This window comes from Quercus robur, chromosome 4 (assembly GCF_932294415.1).
Source record: "Quercus robur chromosome 4, dhQueRobu3.1, whole genome shotgun sequence".
NCBI classification, from domain to species: Eukaryota; Viridiplantae; Streptophyta; class Magnoliopsida; order Fagales; family Fagaceae; genus Quercus; species Quercus robur.
Genome location: NC_065537.1, coordinates 3,593,093 through 3,617,481, shown reverse-complemented (window position 1 = coordinate 3,617,481; position 24,389 = coordinate 3,593,093). Strand labels below are relative to the sequence as shown.

At 32.0% G+C, this 24,389-nt stretch overlaps 1 protein-coding gene and 1 non-coding gene across 4 annotated transcripts; both read right to left on the bottom strand.

Annotated features, from left to right (window-relative positions):
* Nucleotides 1-1,489: 1,489 nt before the first annotated feature.
* Nucleotides 1,490-19,793, bottom strand: LOC126720372 (putative cyclin-B3-1). 3 transcript variants are annotated; one of them, XM_050422789.1, is made up of 25 exons: nucleotides 10,417-10,551; nucleotides 10,082-10,136; nucleotides 9,941-9,998; nucleotides 9,769-9,832; nucleotides 9,232-9,283; nucleotides 9,058-9,103; nucleotides 8,874-8,967; nucleotides 8,523-8,555; nucleotides 8,188-8,245; nucleotides 6,983-7,040; nucleotides 6,818-6,875; nucleotides 6,567-6,599; nucleotides 6,422-6,476; nucleotides 6,192-6,240; nucleotides 5,812-5,899; nucleotides 5,032-5,080; nucleotides 4,445-4,789; nucleotides 4,238-4,360; nucleotides 3,350-3,439; nucleotides 3,050-3,211; nucleotides 2,880-2,939; nucleotides 2,514-2,612; nucleotides 2,192-2,370; nucleotides 1,909-2,114; nucleotides 1,490-1,818 (listed from the first exon to the last, which is right to left on the bottom strand). In XM_050422789.1, the coding sequence occupies exons 2-24, from the start codon at nucleotides 10,094-10,096 to the stop codon at nucleotides 1,979-1,981; spliced, it is 2,004 nt and encodes a 667-aa protein (XP_050278746.1). In that variant the 5' UTR covers nucleotides 10,097-10,136; nucleotides 10,417-10,551; the 3' UTR covers nucleotides 1,490-1,818; nucleotides 1,909-1,978. The 3 variants fall into 3 exon arrangements, with proteins under 3 accessions (XP_050278746.1, XP_050278748.1, XP_050278747.1); XM_050422791.1 differs by having other exon boundaries at nucleotides 6,983-7,028; XM_050422790.1 differs by lacking the exons at nucleotides 10,082-10,136; nucleotides 10,417-10,551 and adding an exon at nucleotides 19,735-19,793.
* Nucleotides 10,726-10,799, bottom strand: TRNAI-AAU (transfer RNA isoleucine (anticodon AAU)). The gene has a single exon. It is a non-coding gene; the product is annotated as a tRNA-Ile (tRNA).
* Nucleotides 19,794-24,389: the final 4,596 nt, after the last annotated feature.

Sequence of the window (24,389 nt, the reverse complement as noted above, 5' to 3'; positions counted from 1 at the left end):
TGGCAGTTCTTCTCCTTTACCTTTTTTCTCAAACGGGCGGATCCCATTCTGCTGGTTTGAAAGTCGTTCACTGTTATTCCTTTTTTTGTACTTCTCCATTCTGGTTCCCCGAGGCGCTTCCCACTTATGCCATGAGAGGTTGCTGATTCTTTCTTCTTTTCTTCTTGGGTCGTTTGGTGCTTGTGGTTTCTACTCTGTTTTTTTTTTGTCCTTTTCTTTCGAACTGTCTTAATCTTTCGTTGACTGTGCTTATACGCCTAGGAGGATCCGCATCTCTTGGTGGTCACTGAGGATCCTAGCTATTTCTTCATCAATCTCTTGACGTGGGCTTCTCTTCCTTTTCTTTCTTCTTTTTCTCATAAGCTTCTGACCTCCCTTTTCTTCCTTCTTGACACTTCTTTTGGGCTTCAAGCCTCTTGGACCTGCCATTTCTTCTCTTTCGTGCCCCTCCCCCCCCCCCCCCCCCCTTGCACTTATTTCTTTGGGTTTGGCTTATTTCTTTGGGCTAGGCTCACTTCTTTGGGCTTGGGCACTATGATCTTTTTTAGACCTCAACAAAGAGTATTTTAGTTATTTTTAGAGATTTTGAGGGTATTTTGGTCATTTTAAAGGCTTGATGGATATTTTTGGCAATTTAAAGTTTTGGTCATTTTGGAATTTTTTAGGATATTTTGAACATGCATTTTAGTCATTTTGGCAATTCAAAGGTATTTTGGTCATTTTAGAAGTTTTGGGGGGTGGGGGGGGTATTTTAGAGGTTTTTTGATATTTTAATAATTCTCATGAGTAAAATAAATTTTTTTTTTAATGTCGGCAATTTTGTCAATTCAGTAAATCATTATATACCCACCAATGAATAGTGTTAGATTACCTCCATTTAAAAAAGTGATGTAATTAAGGCGATGTGATATATTTTATAATCTTAGAATATGATAATGTTAGAAAAAAATTAAATGAACCAAACACCTTAATGTCACATTAAGTTGATATACATCACATTACACCCTCTTCAACCATTATTATTATTATTATTATTTATTTTTTATTTTATCCTGTAGGCTATACATCTGGGTTTATTGGTAAAATAACATTATTTTATTAATAATTAATAAAAACATTGTTGTAAAAAATTTATTTGGGAAAATAACCTATTCACAAAATCATGTTTTGAAAACACTTTCCGTCAAAAGTTGACGGGACATAATGTAAAATTGAAAACACATTTAATTATATCACATTTTGCACTAAAATTGCATTTGAACACAATTCCTTTGAAAAGTGCTATGTCTACAACATTTTTAAAACAAATCTTAAGTGATAAGTTATTACTAAATGTTACTGATTATTACGAATGAGAAAAAAAAAATTTAAGTACCAAATTCAAATTAGAACCAATAACAACTTATCACATATGATTTGTTATGAAAATATTGTAGACGTAATACTTCTCTAAGGAATTCATTAAAAAAAATGACATTACTAAAAGGAATTGAAATGCAGAACATATCATTGATTAGCAATGGTGATAATGCTAGGGTACAACATGCAAAGTTACAAGTAACTTGGCTAGAGCACAAGATGCAACAAGTATCTTGATATGAGAACTGTAATGAAAATCAAACCAATTTTACCATGAACAAAAATAGAAATATCAACCACAGTACATGGGCAGCAGCAGCTGGCAAATCAAGGCGCTTCCAAGAAATAATTTGGAGAATGTCCAAGATTAACAACCAGCGGAGGTCTATTTCCTCAATTTTGTATAATCGCTATGAGATAATACTTCAAGGATGAAATTAAGTAGATCTTCCTGCATAACTTTGAGAACAAAAACGCTTTTTGAGATGTGCGGAGGTGATAAAAAGTGGTATGTAATGCAAAAGATTCAAATTGAGCTGAAAATATCACCTGCATATTTTCCAGTATCATTAGGTTTTGCTGATCTAATTACAGAGAGAAGCTATCCACACAAGTCAAATCAAAGAGGAAGCCTATCTAAAGGTTTTATTGCTGCAGCACCACCGAGATCAGGCCTCATGTACTTCTCATATGAGACTCTCAACTGTCCTTTTCCAGCAGCTTTATGGGATCTTATGATCATCTGTGCGCAATCCCTGCAGCAATCAAATAAACATAATTGAGATTCTAAGGAGAGTCAAAAGTGAAGAAGGTGCTGAATCTTAAAAAGTACCTGAGTTGGGACTCTTCATAGCGTGCATGTTTGCAAAGCAGAGGGGTCCAAGCTGGAGTCATGTGCAGGGTACACCTTGCAACATAGAGAGCTGATGCACATAGCAATGAGGGCTTAAACTTAAGATATTCATGTTCAACTAAGCAGAGCTCGATGAGGTAGAATGCCAGGTGTTCAAGCTGTGAGCAATTTCCACAAGGAGTTACAAACAATCAGCAAACAAATTGAGGATCGCAATCATATCTAGTCCACAGATTAAACAAAATCTGAGCATTTACTAACTACAATTCGTAGAGTGGGCTTTTAAATGCTACTAAAATACCTTTGAGTCTGACTGAGCAGCCTTAAGAAACCTTAACATGAACACATAAGGAGTAGCCACATTAAGACGAAACTTCAATTGCTTAAGAATGAGCCTCTCCTGGAGAGCAAAGTCAAGGTGCTTAGTTAGAATCAATAAAAAGTGCAACTATAAATGGCTTTTTGACAAATCATCCACATCAAAGGTTCGTATACAAAAAGTAAAAATTCAGCAAACCAGTAACGTTTTATATATATTCCCAGAAAAAAGGATCATTTGGACATATGAACTCTGTAAACATATTCATCCTCATTGTATACTCCACAATCTAATGAAATGAGGAAAAAGAACTTGTAAAAGAATGCTCTTGAGTGGATACTAGCATACCATTGCAAGCATTTGATCTCTTGTGTACGACTCGGCTGAGATGCTGATTAAATCCTTGACCTGTATTGAAAGGAGCACATAAATCAGGTAAGCATGTAAATTGGAAAAAACTCATGACATTAAAACAAGTTGTGATGAGAAGCACGTGAGTTGTACTCATTAATACTTGCCCTTGGATGCCAAAAGTCTTCATATTTTGATGCTAGCAAGAGCGCAGTAAGACCAACCAACTGCATTTCATTCTTCTTTACTGAAGCTTGTGAGAGATATCTGTCTAACAATGTCACCATGAGATACAGAGTTTCTTGCATCAAATCAAATTTGAAGTGTACCTGTAACAAGAGTGATAAAAATTTCAGTGAAGAATTGGGCAAATCATCAGAATGCATTGATAACCGCTATGGGAAAAGCAAAAAGAGAGAAAAAAGAAAAACATGTAATCAGAATGCTTTGGAAGAAAAGGTATGTACCTCAATTAACCAATTGATCAATATGCCCCGCATATGAGCTGTAATGTCTGTCTGAATCGACATGTAATTTTCCATTGATGGATTCTGTGCCTGCAGTCAAGCCAATTTAGCATATAGGCAGATCATCAAGCTGAACCGGTTTGGACAGTAGTGCTAGAATGCCAAACTCAGACAATAACATAGAGCTAAGATTTCAGGTCCCATATGTCTTGACAGAAAATACAACTTAACAATCATTAACTAAACATAAACAAAGCGAATAATGTCATGTCAATCAAACACATTACTCCTGTTAAAGGCAACCATGAAAGTGTAAAGCTTCTCTTGATAAGATCTAGCAAAAGAAATTGTTTGAAAAGTCATACTCCTTTTCCATTTGTTTATTTAAGTTTATAATAAGAAGGATTATTTAGAAAATTGATAAACCTTTTAATTTTAGAGAAAATGTATTAAAAGCTGTCTCCTGAAATAGTTGGAATTTCTAAAGAGGACAAAACAAAATGCGACAGAGGGAGTACCAGTTACCATCTGTTTTCTTCATAACTTTAAAAATGAGTGATAAATCAAGTAATCTCTTATCAGACTGTCTTGTCATAAGATACAGATAATTAAAAACTAAAACTGAGAATATATGCCACCGGCATACTTAAAAAAAAAAAAAAAAGGATTTGCTGTAGATACCCACAGATCCCAGGTAGATTGGGATCCCATTCCTTTGATTTCATTCCTCTTTCTACTTTATCAATTACCAAGCTATTGCATTACAACACTTGAGAAATATAATGTAAAAAGTTTGTTACCATACTATCCTGACCAGAATAAATAAAAATAAAATAAAATAAATTGGTAGAAGAATAAAGCAATAGATAGGAAGACATTATACATCACCTCTGTAACCCAATAGTACTGATAGATCTCATCAACATATTCAGCAACTTCTAGTTGATTGCAATTGTCATCAATACTTGGTAGCTTTTCCAGCTTCATAACTTCACCGCATCCCTCCAGTAACTGCAAGATAAGACCAATTGTAATTGAAATTCGCAAAAAAAGGGTAAATACATTACATTAAAATATAATATAGTATGCCTCAACCTTTGATCCTGCCATCAATAAAGATGTATAAGATCTCCTCCGTTTCGATTTCTTGGTAATGACATCCGATACAGTACTTGGATTGCCATTGCCATCAGATGGAAGCTGTCCTTGAGTAGCTTCAAGTGGAACCACAACTGCAGCACCATCAGATGGAAACTGTCCTTGAGTAGCTTCATGTGGAACCACAACTGCAGCATTCTCAGAAATAGAAGATGTCACTGCTTCCTCCTTGTTCTTAGAGGAGATTGTAGCAACAGATGTTGACTTGCTAATATTTAATATGTTCTTGGATTTTAAAGTCCTTTGTGCAAGGGTAGCCTGGAGTGTGGTCTTCACAGTTGGCTGTATCATTAATAATATTAGAAGGGAATCAAATTGCTGATACTAATAAAACATATTGACACATCTAGTAATGAAAAACTGATTAATTTTGATACTATTGGTTTTTAAGAAACAAAAATTGGATTCTCTGGTAATTATTGATAAAGTTAATGTAAGCCCAATATCAAAACAACATGGAGCATCATTAAAATTTATATAAATTAAAAAAATAAATAAACTATGTAAAAAAAAATATCACATACCCTCACAGATTTTCTTGTCAATGCATGAGCCTCCGCATTAGTTTTGCCCCTGGCATCATACATGCAAATTAAATTAGTATGTAGAAATCTCAACCTTATCCAGTGAACCATCCTTGGAAACTGAAAAAGAAAAGGTGATATTAAATATATTTGCTTACAATTGCAAGTACAAAGTAGTAAAATGAGATTATTAAAGTTGAAAAGGCATGTAAAGTTTCTGTGTTCCTGTTTCTGAGAAAGGAAAAAGAAAAACAGAATCCAAACTCTACATAACAGCCTGACATTTCCTTTTCTCTAAAAATTTGGAAAGACACAAATTGCTTAAAGTCATATGTGGCATCTACAAGAAAAAGAAAAAAAAAAGATTCTGAGCACACGTCCATCAGTATAGGCAAAGAAAGAGAACAGTAGTCATATAAGGTGAAATATTCACGGTTTAAAAATGCTCTATGTATATATTAACACCATGCAGAATAGTTTTAGCTAAAGAGTATGACTGGGGAATCCAAAGTCAAGCTAGAATCACATTTTCTGCTTGTGTAAGGTCAAATATATAATTACAGTAGATTTAAATGCTTTAATTAGCAGTATTAACATATAAATACACTCCCATGCCATGTGCAAGCCTTGCAGACTAGAACACTAAGGGCAAGTATACTGCCATTTCATTTATGCAGAAGCAGAATTGAATGAACAACTAGCAAGATTATTGGAAAGATTTTCAAGTACATCTAAACAGTCTGTGAGATAATAATGCTTGTATGTATCATTGTTACTCACATTATTAGGAAGCCATCACTCATTCGATTCTGCCAAAGATGGCTCCTATTGTTTATCCGGGATGCTACTTTCTTGCCAGCTTTAGGAACTGAACCCAGCAATAAAATTATTAACGACAAAAAAAGAAAAAAGAAAAATCAATGCAGATTTAGTTTAGCATAAATGCATAAAATGATTACAGCTGGCCCATTTATGAACAATTTTCTAAAATTTAACATTGTAATTAATTTAAGAGAAGATATACATATGATGCACAGTAGACTGCATCATGTCTACAGGTTCTGGCCAACTAAAGGATTAACTAAAGCCAACAACACATTCTGATCAGTATAGCTCTTTGCCATTGCAAGTAAAGAACTAGGCAAATCACCATAGCTAACCTGGATATCCACTTCTTTCTTTGCCCTTGTCAGAACTTTCAGCATTTTCCTGCAACCGAAATAGATTCAATATAAAAAAGAAAAGGAAAAAATATTTAGCAACAAGAACCTAGAACTGGAGAAAGAAACAAATCATTAGAAAAAGCAGAAGAAAACTCTGCAATCCAGATCTTTATTTAAAATAGGAAAAGAAGAGAGAGAGAGAGGAGGAGGAGGAGAATCACAACGACCTTTTGGATATTTGTCTGTGCCTGGGTCACCCTCTTTAGCACCGGTAAAGACTTCCTTCAAGCAGAGAGTGATAATAAAAATTGTGTCAATGGCAAATAGAAGATTTATTCATGTCACATAGAACATAGAATATTTGAAGGATACCTATTTGATATAAGAGAAGTTCTTATAGTCCTCCTGATAAATAAAAGAAAGTGTCATGAATAGAATGTCCACAAATGTAGGTTCTAAAAGACATGAGGCACATACAAGTTTAAAAACACTCATCAGCATAAGTTCTAAAAGACATGAGGCACATACAAGTATAAAAACACTCATCAGCAAAGAGCCTCCAAATGAGAGCGCTTATTCTAACAATATAAAGGGGGGAAAAGAAAAACCAGGGTTACAAATACCTGTCGTTGGTAACAACAGAATCACGGCTTTGACCCATGGTCTTGTTCCTGAAAGAATCTGAAGAGGCCTTCTAATGTTTAAAACTTAATATATTTTAAACCAAGTAACTGCCTATTGTAATACAAATCATAGAAATAACAATAGTAAAAAGGATAACAAATCACCTCTCTTGGAAGTGTGTACATCACCAACACCTTGACTTACATTTTCCTGCATTTTGCCCTGAATTAGAACCAAAAAAAAAAAAAAAAAATCAGCATCTCTTGCAGGAAAAAAAAAAAAAAAAGAATTCAAAAAAAATAATGTGAAGGGAGGAGAGATAAATATTTTTCTTAACATGTAAGTTTTGGCCCCAAGTGAAGGGAGGAGAGATTTGCACTAGTGACCTCTGCTTTATAAGGCACGGTCACTAGTTGATTGTGCTATCCCTTCGGGTTATTTACTAATATATACTAAGAAATGCTTATAACCAAGGAAGAAAAAGGAGTTTTTTGGAAACTTAGAAACATTATTCTTAAATAAGTCAACAAGTTGTGTTAGAAACAGAAAAACAACTGACTTTACCAAGCTATCATATTGACTTTAATTTCATGGGCATCCTTACAAATAATAGATTTTGGAAACTAAGTCCAAAGTCCAAACCCATTACCTGGAAATTCCAAAGATTAAGAGAAATCATTCTTTCACTTTGCCCTTCCCAATTAAGATATGCATTTTTTTTTGGTAAGAGATTCTTCCTACCCTCTTGTTTCAAGATCGTCACTTTTCATTATTTAATATGTGTCTGCGCGCGTGTGTGAGCGCCCATGCGCGCTTCTAGTAATAGAAGCATTAACTAAAAATCAGAATATGCTCCAATGTGAGTTTCATATATCAATTACCTTCTCTAAGGTTATCATTTCAAGATACTTGCAATTTTTTAAGAAGGGGACTTGATGCAGTTTTAAAACCATTTTTTCACCATTTAGAAATGAAGCAGTAATTAAGCAAGTTTTTTAATCGGATATTTTGTTCATCATTTTTTATTAGTACATTACACATGCACCAATGGGCTTTGAACCCGCACCCTCATACTTGGCCATTCTTGTGTGAAGCAGAAGTTCCATTTGAGCTAGAGCTCATTCGCCTATTCCATTCTTCATTCATTGAAATGGTATACTAGCAACAAATCTTGATACTTTTTAGCAACATTTATCAAGTACAAATACCATTAGAATAAATGAGTCAGCATCATCGATTAGAATGTTTTATACCTTTCTAATAAATATATTATAAAAAGAGACAAAAAAGCAGAAGATCAGTGCAATGAAACTGTAAAGGAAGCTAAGAATCAGTACAAAATTATTTCAATCGGTTTTGGTTTCTATACCGTAAAGGATTTCCTTGATGATACATTTATAGTCCTTCCACCTGGACCCATGGAAACCCTAGAAAGAAACAAAATAAATGTTGTACTTGATCAAAAAAATTTACTAGCATGGAGAAACTAAAAACAAAAAACAAAAAAATAAAAGACAAAAGAAGATACAGAAAGACCCATGAAAACATACTAAAGAAAGTACTAATATTTTCTTTTAATAAACCATTTTCATAATCAAGACTGCTATGATATATAAATCCTGAACTATGAACATATCATTTTGACATGCATGTAGATGAAAATGAATGATTATAAGCCTGCTAATCAAGGTTTAGAGTACATACCGTTGCAAAGATGTTCTTTCACTTTTACTTTTCCTGCAATGCAATAGATCAGGTAGCTTTAGAACCCTACTAGTTCCAGAGCCAAAAAGGCTAAAAACCTATAATAGCATTCTGTTCCCTATTCTTTGAATTTTTTTTTTCAAAAAAACAAAGGTACTATCAAAAATTATTTCAAGGGGCAGGAAGCAGCAACTTATAATCCAGACATATATAATTACAAGGATTTTAACTAAATAAAAACACACAATGGGAAACTCTCTCCCCCCAACAACCCCTCTTCTCCCCAAAAAAAGGAAAGAGCAATAATGGTAAATTAGAAGGTAATTTTTTTCAAAATGAAAAGATACTCACGTAAGCTTGAGGCCAACCGGCACTGCCTTCCTTGAAGAGTTTCCCTGGGCATTGCTGACATCAGCAAGTGCTTTTCTTCTGACATTTGTACTTGCTGAAAAAGCCAGTCTAAAACTGTTAAAAATAGTTCTCAAAGTATAACTCAAGCTCCGTTGACAAATTTACTCTATTTAAAGAACCTTACCAGAGCTAATTAGTTTGCCTTTGTTCTTCTCCATATTATTCACACCCTTCAGATAAGAAATAAGAATGAATGTAAAATTCCATACTCATAAAAGCATCAACATTGTCCATATTCTCTATACACTGCTACTAAGAGCAACCAAAACTACCAAGGAGAGGACTGAAGAAGTATTACCCGAACACTAGTCAGATTAGCCCTTTTACTAGCAATTACAGATTTCCCTTCGCTGAAAAAACAACAAGAGTAGATAAATAAAAACGAAGTAAAGAAAATACAAGTTCCCCTTACCCCCATGTTGGTCGCCAAGAAAACCAAACTAAGAGTAACTGAGTTTCATGCTACAAAATAAGAATAAGTAAATTTTATGCCTTATGCTGTTTTCTTATTCTAAAAGTGTGAAACTAACCTCATCTAAGAATGTACAACAAAACTATTAAAGTTTGATAAACCAAATTATGTCAGCAACAGCAGCCAATATGCATAGAAATGATAAACCTTACATTGTTGCCAACAGGGTCCACTCAAACAAAACAAAAGTACTGAACAGCTGCTAGGCTTTCATAGTTTAACCCTCTTGTTTTGTTGAATGGAAACCGCAGTAACATAAAACATAAAAATATTAAAAACCCATATATTTTTTTTCTTTTATCTCCTCCCTTTCCTCAAATTACTAATAATCTAATAACAAATAGCATGCATACATAAACTTACTTGCTATCAGCATCAGCTTTAGCTGGTTCACTTTCCACATAAACCTTCAAATTTCTAACACCCACTACATTCAAAAAAAAGACTTAAAATTAAAATTCAAAGCAACTTAACAAATTGCTAAGTTGAAGCGCGCTACACACACACACACAAGAGAATGTAATGAAAAATGTACCACTTTTGGAAGCGCGACTATCGTCGCCAACACGGTTCAAACCGGCAGCGAATTTTCCCTAACATTGTCAAGAAAACAAGCATGTAAAAAAACATGAATGAGCGAATCAAGAATCCGATTACAGGGTTTAGTGTGCCGTACCTTCGCAGTCACCATTGCGATACTCCTTTTCTTGATTCCTTCAAATTCTCTAAACCTGATCTAAAATTTTTGAGTGAAATTTGCAAAAAATAAAAATTAAATAAATAAATAAAATTCGCTAAAACCTAAAATTACTATAAAAGTTCATAATTCGCTAAAATGAAAAAAAGATTCATGAAATTAGGGTTTGTACGAAAAAAAAATTAAAAAATAAAAATTGGGCAAAAAAGAAAATCTATATATGATTGTTATCCCAAACCCTAGATCTTTCAGTATTTTCATAAAGAAAGTGATTGAGTGAGAAAATACAAAAAATTAGGGTTTTTGGATTGTACCTAAAAAGCTTGAGGAGATCTGATATTTTCTTCAGCCAGAGAGAGAGAGAGAGAGACCGTTGCGTTTGAATCTGAAGTGAATTTTCAGAGAGCGCTTTGTTTGTTTTTTGAAAAGAGTGTGATTTTACGTTAATATCCCTGTCCTTGTCGGGGAATTATTTGAAAAATAATGTGATTTTGGGGAATTGCATGAAGATAATGTGGTTTTACATTAATGCCCCTAATATTGTTGCGGAATTAGAAAAAGTAATGTGATTTTACGTTAATACCCTTGACGTTGTTGGGGAATTAGGGAAAAAGAAATTTTATTGGCCCATGCAGGTCTCGAACCTGCGACCTTCGCGTTATTAGCACGACGCTCTAACCAGCTGAGCTAATAGGCCAATTGTTGGAAATCGTTTTGTATATTAATATACTTATATGTTCTGTTTTGGATTTAGTGTGTCTAAATGCTTTAATACTAAATTTTCCTCCAAATTGATTGACTTCCAATAAATCACTCACATTGAACTTGTAATACACCAACAAAAATGAATTTTAACTATAGTGCCCAAAATTACAGAGCATTGTAGTTTAGGGAACATATCTTCTTTGCTACTTCTCTTTCCTAATCTCTCTTCCCAAATTTCACACACACACACACTCTCTCTCTCTCTCTCTCTCTCTCTCTCTCTCTCTCTCTCATACTCAAAAAAAAAAAAAAAAAAAGACACTCAAATACAACAACAACCAAAACCTTAGTCCTAAATCATTAGTCCTCATTCTTGAATGTACAAAGTTAAAATGAAAATGAAAAAAAAAAAAAAAAAAAACAAAACAAAAGATTCATGTAATTAGGGTTTGTACCAACAAAATTAACAATAAACTAGTCCAAAAAAAAAAAAAAAAAACTATACAAGATTCTTATTCCTAACCCTAGACCTTTTGGTCCTTTCATTCACATTGGAAACACATGGAAATAATTTTTTTTTTAAGTGGTTTGAGTGAGAAAATACGAAAAATTAGGGTTTTCTCAATTGTACCTAAAAAAAACTTAAGGAAAAACACTCAGATCTCTTCATTTTGATATTTTCATTGGCCACTTGAAAGGCCACCGCTCACTTTGCCTTTGAAAATGTAATTTTAGATTAATATTTAAAAAAAAAAACACTTTGCCTTCCGCTCACTTTGCCTATTGAAAAAAAAAAATGTGATTTTACTTTTAATATATTTTTTTAAAACACTTTTCCCTTTCAAAAAGAAGGGGTGATTTTACATTAATACTCTTATACTTGTTGGCGAATTAAAAAACAAAAGTGATTTTACATTAATATTTTTAAAAAATAATGTAAAATTAAAAAAATGATTTTACATTAATATATATATATATATATATATATTTAAAGAGAGAGAAAAAAAAAGTACTATTGGCCCATGCAGGTCTTAAGCCTACAACCTTTGCATTTATTAGCACAACGGTTTAACCAACTGAGCTAATAGGCCATTTGATATCTATAATTTGTATTTTTGTATAAGATTGTTTTTTATGTATACTACTTGTATTTTATTATTAGATTGTTTTTTCATTAGTATTACTCAAGTTATGAATATTGTTTCAATGGCTTTTTAGTCTGTAAATATTCAATACTAATAAGTGTCTATTTGGCAATGACTTTTTTCCAATAGCTTATTTATATAGTACTTATCAAAAGATGTAACTTTTAATAATATTTTTGTTAAATATGTAACAAAAAGATAAAAAAATCGATTATATCATTAAAAATAAATAAAAAATAAAAAATAAAAAAAAAACCTAAGGCAAAAAACTAAAAGCTTTCACCTTTACCCAAAAGCTCCCTAAATGTACCATCATGATATTACACAGATGGAGGACATTCCATCACTTGTGGAAACGGGAATTTTTTTTTTTTTTTTTTTGAGAATCTTGTGGAAACGGGAATTAATGCTTATGAATGAGATGTTTCAAGAGCTATATATATGATGATGCACAATATTGTTAGTGAGTTGATCGTCCACACACACGCCAATTGAAGTGTTGGAAAATCTGATTTTGCATCTTATACAAAACACACAGTGGAAGTAACAAATACGGATCTACTTCATTCATGAGTGATAACATGTAACCTTGAATTCTAGAACAAAGAATAGAAAGTGTACCTTGATGCAGTGAAATTCAAAACCAAGACTTAAGAATACCTCTAATCAACATCCCAATTCCACATACTGCCCAAGAAGAGTGGTCTCTCAATTAGTCTTTATGTACATTGATTCTCAAAGAAAGTTCTTTTTCTTCATTGTAGAGAAAAACTTTTTTTTTTTTATCATACGTACATTCTAACTACCTTGGTAGTTACTTTATTCAATAACTCTTATTAAATAAAAACTGATTATCTAATTGGGTTAGCCTTTTAGATCTGCCCAATTGGGTTTTAACTTGTGGCTTGAAATGGAACCAAAGGGAACAAATAAAACTCTAGCTCCAATAGACCTTGGGCTTATCTGTTAACTCTTGACAAGTTCAAAGTTACCATTAGTTATATTTAATACCACTATATAAATATAATTGCACTCTAGGCCTTATTAATAAATTATATCCCAAGACTCTAATGATATCATTTGACCATTCCATGAAATATCCATAGTGAACAAAGTCATAATGAACTGTCACTTTGTAAACAACTATTTTATCCTTGAGTACCCGGTTTAATCTTTTACTAAAGTGGACGCCTTGAATAACCAATTCTCATTAAACTTATCTCAAGGGGATATTTTGTGTCTCTATAAAAAGAGATTATGGATTTCATCTTGAGAATATGTGTTCCCTCAATACTACATGTGGTTACTCAACATATTGAGGTTTTGACCATGAATATTAAATCTCATTCCTGATATATCAAAGTAACCTACATTTCATGATCAGGTTCACTATCCTCTCAGGATTAAGAATCTATGAAATTAGAAGTCGTGAGATTAATTATTCAGGTGACAGTTGTTGATTGAATAATTAATCTCACAGTGGTTCAGTTCAATATGTCTTAACTCTTAAAACACATCAACACATCAACTAGAAGTCTCCACTTCCATGATCAAGATAAATCATCTTAGTTGATGTGTTATAGTCTTCATAGATGAAACGCTCAATTTCATCACCGACTACGAACTACGTTTTGAGTTTACAAGGAACTTATTATTTATATCTTCTGTAACTAAATCACATACAATGCATCTCAAAGACTATGATAATGTCCTATTAGTTCATTTATAAATAGTTTCATAATTAAACAATTAATTATTTATGACACGCCAAAAAATTGGATTTTAGGGCATAAACCCCAACATAAAGTACCTAAAGAACAAAAAAAAAAAAAAAAAAAAAACAAAGAACCTATAGAGAGCACCGGTGGGATGTTAGCCAAAGACTCTTTGAAAGCTAAGTTAATAATAGAAGAATCTCCAAGAACTCAGTAGTGTGAGAGCTAGGGATTTTCACATACCTTAAGGAAAAAGGGGCTCGGTGTTTATATAGTGGTGTAGAGCTGGCCCAAGATCCCTTGAAGGTAGGGGTTTTCCTTGTAAAGAAGATCCGGAGTTATGGCTTCGAGATCTCAAGGCTCCTCTTTCCATACTAGGAAGATATGAACATGTAGTAGGGTTTTTAGGTGTGGTATGGAAGCTATTTTCATATAGGGATACATAAGTGGAGTGCACAAGAATGTTGGTGGGACCCAGTGTGCTCAACCGTTTGTATGTGATTTATCCATCAGTATGGAGATGGAGGATAAGATGCAATCGTCCATTAGTACATATACTAACCATCTGTCAGGAGCAAACATGGAATACTTCACGGATCCTTGGAGACCGACGGGTATTTTAGGAGAGTATGGTTGTGAAGGGTGGTGCTCACATCGTCGGGTCTTAAGGAGCCAAGGTGTTCAATCCCAACAGATCACATAATTAGAATTTCTCATGAGCCGAAAATAACCATATCAATATATATATATATATATAACAAAATTTTCCTCCAAATTAATTTACTTTAAAAATCTAGTAAATCACTCACATTGAACTAGCAGCACATTAGCAAAAATGCATTTTACTATGGAGCTCATCCAAAATTACTTTGTTTAGGCAACATATCTTCTTGGTGGATTCTCAACCAAAAAAAAAAAAAAAACACTCAAATATACACCAATAAATCACCAAATAATTGTTTTCTTTTTTAAGGAAAATAACAAAATTCAATTCAAATATCTTTTAGTATTGTTGATGGGTTGGTGATTTCAATTCTCAATTTCATATTTACACCCACATTTAGATCTCTTCAATATACTCTTTGCTTTACTGGAATCTACAACACTGTTAAGATCAATAGCAAACCCTCATCTACGTTTTGGGGTATAGGGGGTTGTATGCATGGTTGTCAAAATCCCGATCTGGATCCTACGATCTTATGATTTTATGATCCCACCTGCTCAAAACAATCCAAATCTTTCAAGGATCTTAGCGATTGTTCAGGATCGTACAATTCTGACGATTCCAAATGATCCTACTTTCTTGTAATATTTTTTAACTTGATAGAAGGCTCAGTTGAACCAAATGAAAAAAGGCCAAAGTTTAACTACAAAATTGGTTGTAACTTAAGGCTACAAACACACTCAATAAAATAAATATTACAACATATTTTGAAAATCTAACCGTTGAATTGCATGTTCTTTATGTTTTTAATATACATGTTAAATTTTGTGTCAATCAGATATTATTTACTATATGATTTATAAGCTTATATTTTGTGCATAAGTTTAAATTACAAAAAACTTGTAATTTAAAATAGGGTAAAATGCAAAACTAACCCTCTAAATTTCTTCAGATTTCATTCCAGTCTTCTAATTTTGCATTTGTTCATTTCAATCCTCTAACTTTCAAGTTTATTCAATTAAGACTTTTCCATCAATTTTTGTTATATGTTGTGGTTAATTTCTCAATTTTATAAATTTTTCTTCAAATTTTTTCAATTAAAAAAGTTCAATTAATGATTGAAAAATATTTTCCAGATTTTTTTTTCAAAATTTTTTAACAAAAGTTAACAGAAACACATTAATTAAATAAATCTGAAAATTAGAGGATTGAAATGAACGAAAGCAAAGTCAGAAGACTAAAATGAAATATAAAGAAAGTTAGAGGATTAATTTTGCATTTTAGCCTTTAAAATATTTATTGATGACATAGCTATTAATCTTTAATTTTCTTGAAATTTTACAAGCATAGAGAATATAAGAAGAAGATGTAATTCAATGGTGGATTTTTTAAAATTCACCTCTAATAAAAAGATATTAAGTAAGTTTGTAGTCAAAAAGATATTAAGTAAGTTTGTAATCTAAGACTACAACTAATTTTGTAACTAAACTTTGTCCAACGAAAAATAACATCTCAATGGACCAAGTTTTGCTATTCTAATATAGAGAGATAGAGTGTTAGTTGAACCAAATGAAAAAAAACATTCCAATAAATTGACACATTTTGAGATTTTTGTCCTCTTTAAATGATGTTTACAAATGGATGTAATAATGTATGATAATTACATCAAATGGATGCAAATTTTTGGTTTTTTTATGAATGTATAATTTATGTGATTATTTAACATACCAATTTGTTTTTTTTTTTCCTCAAATAATGTAAGATCTTACGATTCACGATTCCACCTACCTCCCACGATCTTACGTAGAATCCCAATTTTGACAACCTTGGTTGTGTGGGTGATGGTGTGGGCAAATGTGCAATTGGTTATGCTTGGTAGTGTGGGTTGCAATGAAGGGCAATGCAAAATGAGAGAGAGAGAGAGAGAGAGAGAGAGAGAGAGAGAGAGAGAGAGAGAGAGAGAGAGAGAGAGAGAGAGAGAGAGAATAATATTTTAAGAAAATGGAGAAAGAAATAAAGGTTAAAAGTGAATTTTATTTGAAATTAAGTAGGTAAAATATAAAAGTAGCTTCTTAAGTTAATAATTGGCACAAAGATTGGCTATGCTAATGTGAATACCCTTACATGACTATTCCTAAAACTATCCATGAATACTTATATAAAAATAAAATTAAAAAAAAAAAAAAAACTATCACGTATATTAGATTATATGACTCATTAAATCATTTAGGGTCAGAAAAAAAAAAAATTTGGTTCAGCTTTTTGAAACTGTGATTTTTGAAAAAAAAATGATGGTTTTAAAAAGTGCAATATGAAATTGAACTTAAAAAACCATATATATATATATATATATGGTAAAAGTTATCAAAATGTGTTTTAAAAAAAAAACTAAGGGTATGTTTGGTACATTGAATGTAGATTACATTAAGAATAGTAAATTTTATTACTGGGAATAAAAGACATTGTAATGGAATAACTATTACTATTCATAAGTTTGGTTGTTACATATGGAAAGCTTGTAAAAGATAATGTATAAGGAAACTTTATATATTTGGAAATATATTAATTTTAAAATTTATTATATATACTAAGGAATAGCTATTATATCTATTTTAAAGAGGAATAACTATTCTTCAATTTAAAGAATAGTCATTCCAATGTAATAACTAATCCATGTAATAAAGATGCAACCAAATGACCGAATTGCTATTACACATGAATAACTATTCCATTACAGAAGTTATTACAGCATACCAAACGAACCCTAAGGGTTTAACTAGCACTTGTAAAAGTGGTGTTTTGATATATAAATTACTAAAAAGGACAATATATATATTTAAGGGAATTTATTTTATACTTTTGGTTTCACCTTCTTATTAAAATAAATACATAGTAAATAATAATATTAATAATATATTATTGTTATTATTATTATTGTCTTAGTTTGTTTTTGTTTTTGTTTTTTTTTTTTTTGAGGAGCAAGTTGTGTGGCAGATACGAGATGTGCTGAAATTAAAGGGGTAAAGTTGGGTATTAAAGTTTGGTATTTTCCTTTTTCATCATAAGAAGTGTCACGGTTAAAAGGATATTTGGAGCCAACTCCTCAATTAAATATTCAAACTATGTGCTAAAAATTTTGTTTGAACTTTGCATATTTCGGGCCCGCGGGGGGGGGGGGGGGGGTGGATTTTTTTTTTAGAGGAGCGAGTTGTGTGTCAGATGTGAGATGTGCCGAAATTAAAGGGGTAACGTTTGGGTTTTAAAGTTTGGTATTTTCCTTTTTCATTGTAAGAAGTGTCACGGTTAAAAGGATATTTGGAGTCAATTCCTCAATTAAATATTCATATTTACACCCACATTCAGATCTCTTCATATTTGGAGTCTACAACACTGTTAAGATTAATAGCAAACTCCTCTGTGTTTTGTGGTATGGGGGGTTGTGTAGGTGATGGTGTCGGCAAATGTGCAGGTGGTTATGCTTGGTAGTGTGGGTTACGGTAAACATGGCAGTAAAGGGAGTTGGGTTTTGTGAAAAGCGGTGAAGGGAGTGGGTTGCGATGAAGGGCAATGCAATGTGTGAGAGAGAGAGAGATTTTGGGAAAGACACAACAAAATATTTTAAGAAAATGGAGAAAGAAAGAAATAAAGGTTAGAAGTTGATTTTATTTGAAATTGAGTAGGTAAGATATAAAAAGTAGCTTCTTATGTTAATAATTGGCCTAAAGATTGGCTATGCTAATGTGAATATTCTTACATGGAAAATTATTATGTACTCCCGGAGTATCATAAATGCGTACTCCTCCCTTTTACATGAATGGTGGGTCCCACTGTACTCCGGGAGTACACAATAATTCATGACTATTCCAAAAACTATCCATGTATACTCATGTAAGATAAATCTAGAGTTGGAGCGAAAAATAAATAAACATAAAAATATCTCCAACTATAGTTGTTTAAGTGTTTGGAGAAAAGAAGACTCACTATATAATGATAGTGTTTATAAAATGTGTCTTCTAGTCTATGGCCTTTACCTTATATATTTCATTTTGATAGAGACAAACTATATATATATAAGCTAGACTAGGGACCCTTTTAAATTAAGATTTGTTCCATAACCCCTTTCATCAAGGAGTTTAAAACTAGTAACTTCAAAGCGTTTATTAACCAAAGGGTTATACCAATTGAGAGTTACTTAGAATTTGTTATTCACCATTTTACCATAACGTCTTTCACAAATAAAATCCTTAAGACATGAGTTTTATCTTCACTCAAATGTGGGCCACATAAAATTCTCTTTAAGGAGATATAATCCTACATTCTACCACTTGGCCCACATGAAATTTAAATAACTCAATAAGTGATTATCACTATGCTATAGTCACGATATTATCCATGTCACTAGTTGTGAAATGCTCCCACTCAAATAAAGAATCCAATACATGAATCATGGCGGTAATGCCCTCAATTATTATGAATACTTTCTTCCATGTATTATAATGTATGGTAATCCTGACATTAGTACTTTATGAGCCATTAATTCTTTATGAATAGACTACCTATTAGCCATTCAGGTCCTCTTTTATACATCCCCACGGATATATCATCTTTATATATCTCTACAAATATATCTAACTTAATACATATACTTTATGTGCACAAATAAAAATCATATATTTTCTTCTCCAAAAATAACCAAATATGTGTTCAAAACATAGAATAATTAGAGAGAAACTAAAAACCAAATGAGTTAACAAGTTCCATATGTCCAAAAGACTTTTATACTGATTTGCCGGCAAACCTTTAGTTATGAAATTCACATATATTAGCTTAATAATTTTAACACAATGGACACTTTCAATTTCTTAAAATTCTCTCTTAGACTGAGTTATTTTATGTCGATATGTTTATTTCAGCTTTCACAATCATTGTTCTTAGATAAGAAAATTATAGCCGAGTTATCTTTAAAATCTTTAAAGGTCTCATCATATAATTGACAACCTTAAGACTTATCCATAATGTTTGTCTTATAGCTTCATAGCATATAGGATATCTTACATGATAAAATCAAATCACTACTTCCAAGTAGTATGTCATTCATATTTAGGTGTAAAAACAATACATTTACTCCCACTGATCTTAAGATTTCTAACACCCACTACATTAAAAAAAGACTTAAAATTAAAATTTAAAGCAACTTAACAAATTGCTAAGTTGAAGCACGACACATACACACACACGAGAGAGAATATAATGAAAAATGTTCCACTTTTGGAAGCGCCACTATCATCACCAACACGATTCAACCCGGCAACGAATTTTCCCTAACATTGTCAAGAAAACAAGTCTTGTAAAAAACATGAATGAACAAATCAAGAATCTGATTATGAGGTTAGTGTGTCGTACCTTCGCAGTCACCATTGTGATTCTCCTTTCTTTGATTCATTCAAATTCTCTGCACCTAATCGAAAATTTTAGAGTGAAATTTGCAACAAAAAATAAATAAATAAATAAAATTCGCTAAAGCCTAAATTACTGAAAAAGTTCATAATTCACTAAAATGAAAAAAAGATTCATGAAATTAGGGTTTGTAAGGAAAAAAAATTTTAAAAAATAAAAATTAGGCAAAAAAGAAAATCTATGTATGATTGTTATCAATATATATATATAAAACAAAATTTTCCTCAAAATCGATTTACTTTAAAAATCTAATAAATCACTCACATTGAACTAGCAACACGTTAGCAAAAATGCATTTTACTACAGAGCTCATCCAAAATTACTTTGTTTAGGCAACATATCTTCTCGGTTGATTCTCAAAAAAAAAAAAAAAAAAAAAAAAACCACTCAAATATACACCAATAAATCACCAAATAATTGTTTTCTATACCTTTATGAGGATTCCAGACGTCTAGAGAATTCATCTTGACCTTAAACCTGCCAACATTCTATTAGATGTAGAAATGAATCCTAAAATTGCAGATTTTGGAATGACAAGTAAGGGTGTGCAGCCATCTCATCAATCTACCAAAATTGATCCATTCTTGCCCAACCTGCCGGGTTGGGTCGGCTTTTAGGGGTTGGTGAGTTGGGTTCGATTGCCAAATTTTATTTTACAATGGGTTAGGTTAAGTGCGGGTCAGCAGATTTACAAATCCGCCTAACCTAACCCGACTCACATAGATTTGATATATATTTAAAATATATGTTATATGATTTTATTATTTAATCTTTTGGTTTGATGAACTACCAACATATATATAAGATTATAAATCAACTTTTTATTTGTGTTGGTTTGATGCACTAATCAAATAGTTTTTATTAGTTTGGTACTATGCTCAAGTTTGATTAGTAAATATGTTGCTATTTGTGTTGGTAATCTTATAAATTTATTGTTTTTATGCTTATCTCTCTCTCTTTTTTTCTTTTCTTTTTTTAAATAAATGTCCAACCAAAGGGCCAACCTGATTCACTTGGGTTGAGTTAGGTTGGACCCTTGGGATAGGTTGGGTGGGGTTGAGTTTTTTTCAACCCGACCATGGTGGGTTGGATTGAAAAACACCCTTAATCTGACCCATGCACATCCCTCTTTGCAAGAATGGTGGTATTAGATGAAACTAAAGGCAACACAAACAAAATTGTAGGGTCTTAGTAAGTACCAACATGCTAGAGCTAATGTATAGAATTGTGCATGCCTTTTCAAGTGAAATAACACCAAAAATGTCACAAAAAAGTTGGAAATTAAAAATTTTTGAAATTAAGATTACCATTAAAATTAAGACTTGATTTATTATTGATGAAATGTAGTGGATATGTGGCTCCATAGTATGGAATGGTTGGACAATTTTCAATGAAATAAGATGTCTTTAGTTTTGGCATGTTAATTTTGAAGACTGTGAGCAGTAAAAAAAAATACTTATTTTCATAATGGAAGGAATATGGTGTACATTCTAAACTATGTGAGTGGGAATATAAAAGGGTATATTTCCTTCTTTTTCTTTTTCTTTTTTTCTTCATTTTTTTAGAAAAGAAGAAAAGAAATAATTATGAGAATGTAATTTTTCTTCTTTAACATGGCATGTTCACATTGATATATTTCTACAAGCATGGAAAAATTGGCGTGAGGGAACAATTTCAAATCTCATAGATCCCACATTGAACGGTAGTCCAATATCTGAAATAATGAGATGTATCCACATGGAATTGTTATATGTTCAAGAAAATGTAGCTGACCAAGTATGGCTTTAGTTGTTCTCATGACAAATAGCAATTCTATCGCTCTTACTGTACCTACACAACTTGCAATTTTCATGGGGAGCAATGTTTTATCAGCCACATCATTGCAACAAGATATTGGTTCCAACGTAACTGTTGATAAGGTTTTAATTACTGTAGTATCCAAACCACCAACCTAACAAAACTGACCCAATCCAATTCAACCTGACACCTTGGAATGGTTTTTGTGGGTTGGGTTGGAATTTTATTTTGAGTGGCATGTTGAATTGGTTTCAAGTAGGTTTTTAACCCATCTAATCCAACTTGACCCCTATATATATGAGAGAGAGAGAGAGAGAGAGAGAGAGATTATTTTATTGCCTTTATTTTAATTTTTTTTGAGTTTGATTTATTTTGTATTTTAAAAATTAGTTCTAATAAATTTGAAAATTTGCAATACAATTTATGCATATTATGTGAATTTTAATAATTTATATAAAAGTAATTAAATAATTAATGAGAGTCCATTTTTTTACAAGCAGGGGCGGCACCAAGTGTAGTTTAGGGTGGTCATGTAGTTCAGGGTGGTCACATGATCACCCTGACTTGAATTTTTTTTTAAATATACCTTTAAAAAAATGAATTTTAAATTAATATGGGTCATTGACCACCCTAGAAAAAAAAAACTTGAACACCTAAATAACAATTTACCCATTAAAAATTAAATTCAACTTCTCCAAAATTTTGGTCTGATGAATGTTGAACTAAAAAATTGTGAGAAATGCTATGTTCACAATATTTTCGTAATAAATCTTAACTAGCTGGTTATTACTAGTGGATAAAAAAATAATTTCAATGGTATGTTCAAATTAGAACTAGTAAAAACTTACCCTTATGCTTTGTTGTGTAAATGTTGCAAAAATGTTGTGAATGTAGCACTTTTAAAAATTGCCCAAACAAACAAATTAGCCTAAAAGTCCAAATCAAACGTTTAATTTGATTTTTTAAATTGTGTTTTCAAATGGCATATTTTAAAATTGCTTTTTTTTTTTATTAAAAAAAATGCACACTTTTCAAATAGTTAGTTTGTTAGTACTTGCTTTAGTCTTTAGCCGAATTTGTTGGATTTATGTGATACATTTTTTAAAAAAGGTAATGCATTTTGTATATATTGTTACTTATTTAGGCAATATGTTGGTAATTGAAAAGGAGATCAGTAGTTTAATGATCGCTTAATTGTGTATATTGAAAAAGATGTACCTGATAACATTTATAGTGAACTATCATATCATATAACGATTTATCTTAAACTTTTTAATGACTACCTTGAAAAAAAATCTTAGAGCCGCCAAAACCAGAATACTTGAATCCTTTCCAAATGCAAAGGTATAACAAGTTTGCTTTATCTTTTTTTTTTAGAGAGTTTTAACCTATGACGTCCGCTCCTGATAATAGCTCTTTATTATCAGACCAAGACACCAATCAGTTTTTTGGTGTAGGCGGGGATTGAACCCCAGATTTCTTATACAACCATCAGAGACTTTACCAGTTGAGTTAACTGGAACCCACAACAAGTTTGCTTTATCTATTACTTATTTATGCATATGATCTAGAATCGTAATTTTGCCAATGCATATAATATATAATAATACATGATTGATCAGATCATGACTAATAAAAGAGACCAAGTCAGTTTTCCTCTACACATTTCGCCGAATTTGTTGAATGAGGTAATATCGGGTGCTCCTGATTAGACTATAGAAACATTTTCTTGGCTTTCTCAAGGTATCTTGCGAACCACTTTGAGGAGTTGTGCACAAATGTAACCCTTTAAATATGGTTCCTGTTTTATAAATCTTACCACAACATCCTGTATCACCTATGGACTAGCTAATAATATCAAAGATGGCGCCTTAAAAAATTCCCACCATTAGAATTTGTAATTGAAATTGGGACATCAAAAATAGCGGTTCGTACTCTGTAGGTACAAGGAAAGAGGTCTATGCCTCGTTGTGTATCAGTGTATCACCATGAAAGAAAGGATTTACCCTCACCATTGTACCTTGTCGTGATTGCGCCTCAAAGCGCTTTTGCCTTGGCAAATTTGTGTCGGACTCTGGCCTAAGCTTGATGGTGGGCATGGATAGATATCAAATTGGGGTTAGAGGTTGCAAGTTTGCATTGAAACACTAGTAGTAGATTAGGAGAAAGAATCCAAGACTCTTGTAGTAGGTCCTTCATATTTTTTTGACGACATGTCCAAGGTTTAAAATTTAAATCCCTCTCTCAGCACCAAAAAAAAAAAAAATAATAATAATAATAATTAAATCCCTCATTTTTTTAACTATTGATTTATATATATATATATATATATATATATATATTTAAATGATAGTTTAGTAAACTTGTATGTGACGTAGTTTTGTCATTTAACTTTCTAATAATCACATGCAAAGCATGTGATTGCTAAACTTAACCTCTAGATGGATTATGATTTACAAATTGTTAGGGTTGTTCAATTTAGGTGATTATTATAGGTTTTTATAAGTGCAAAGTGTTTTGTAAGTACCCAATAATTTTGGGTAGATCTAAGCAATTAAACAACCCCAAAAGAGGGGGGGGGGGGGGGGGGGGATTAGGCTATGTTTTTAACTGTTTTGAATTTTTTTGTTTTTAAGGGAAAAAAAAAAAAAAACACCAATTTTCTTGTGTTTTAAAAGTGGGAAACGCATTTGATTAGTTGAAAAGAAAAGAAAAAAAAAATTCCAAGAATAACGCAGAAATTTTGTTTGGTAACTATTTTTGAGAAAGTTCAATTTTTTTTTTTTTTTTTTGTTGTTCAAGTA

Bases quoted from the DNA above. Each gene is read 5' to 3' on its own strand.
- LOC126720372 (XM_050422790.1), bottom strand. The intron at 9,284-9,768 runs GTAAGTTTATGT...TTGTTTTTTCAG, and splicing joins AAAGCTGATGCTGATAGCAA to CGAAGGGAAATCTGTAATTG. The intron at 8,556-8,873 runs GTGAGTATCTTT...ATTGCATTGCAG, and splicing joins CCGGTTGGCCTCAAGCTTAC to GAAAAGTAAAAGTGAAAGAA.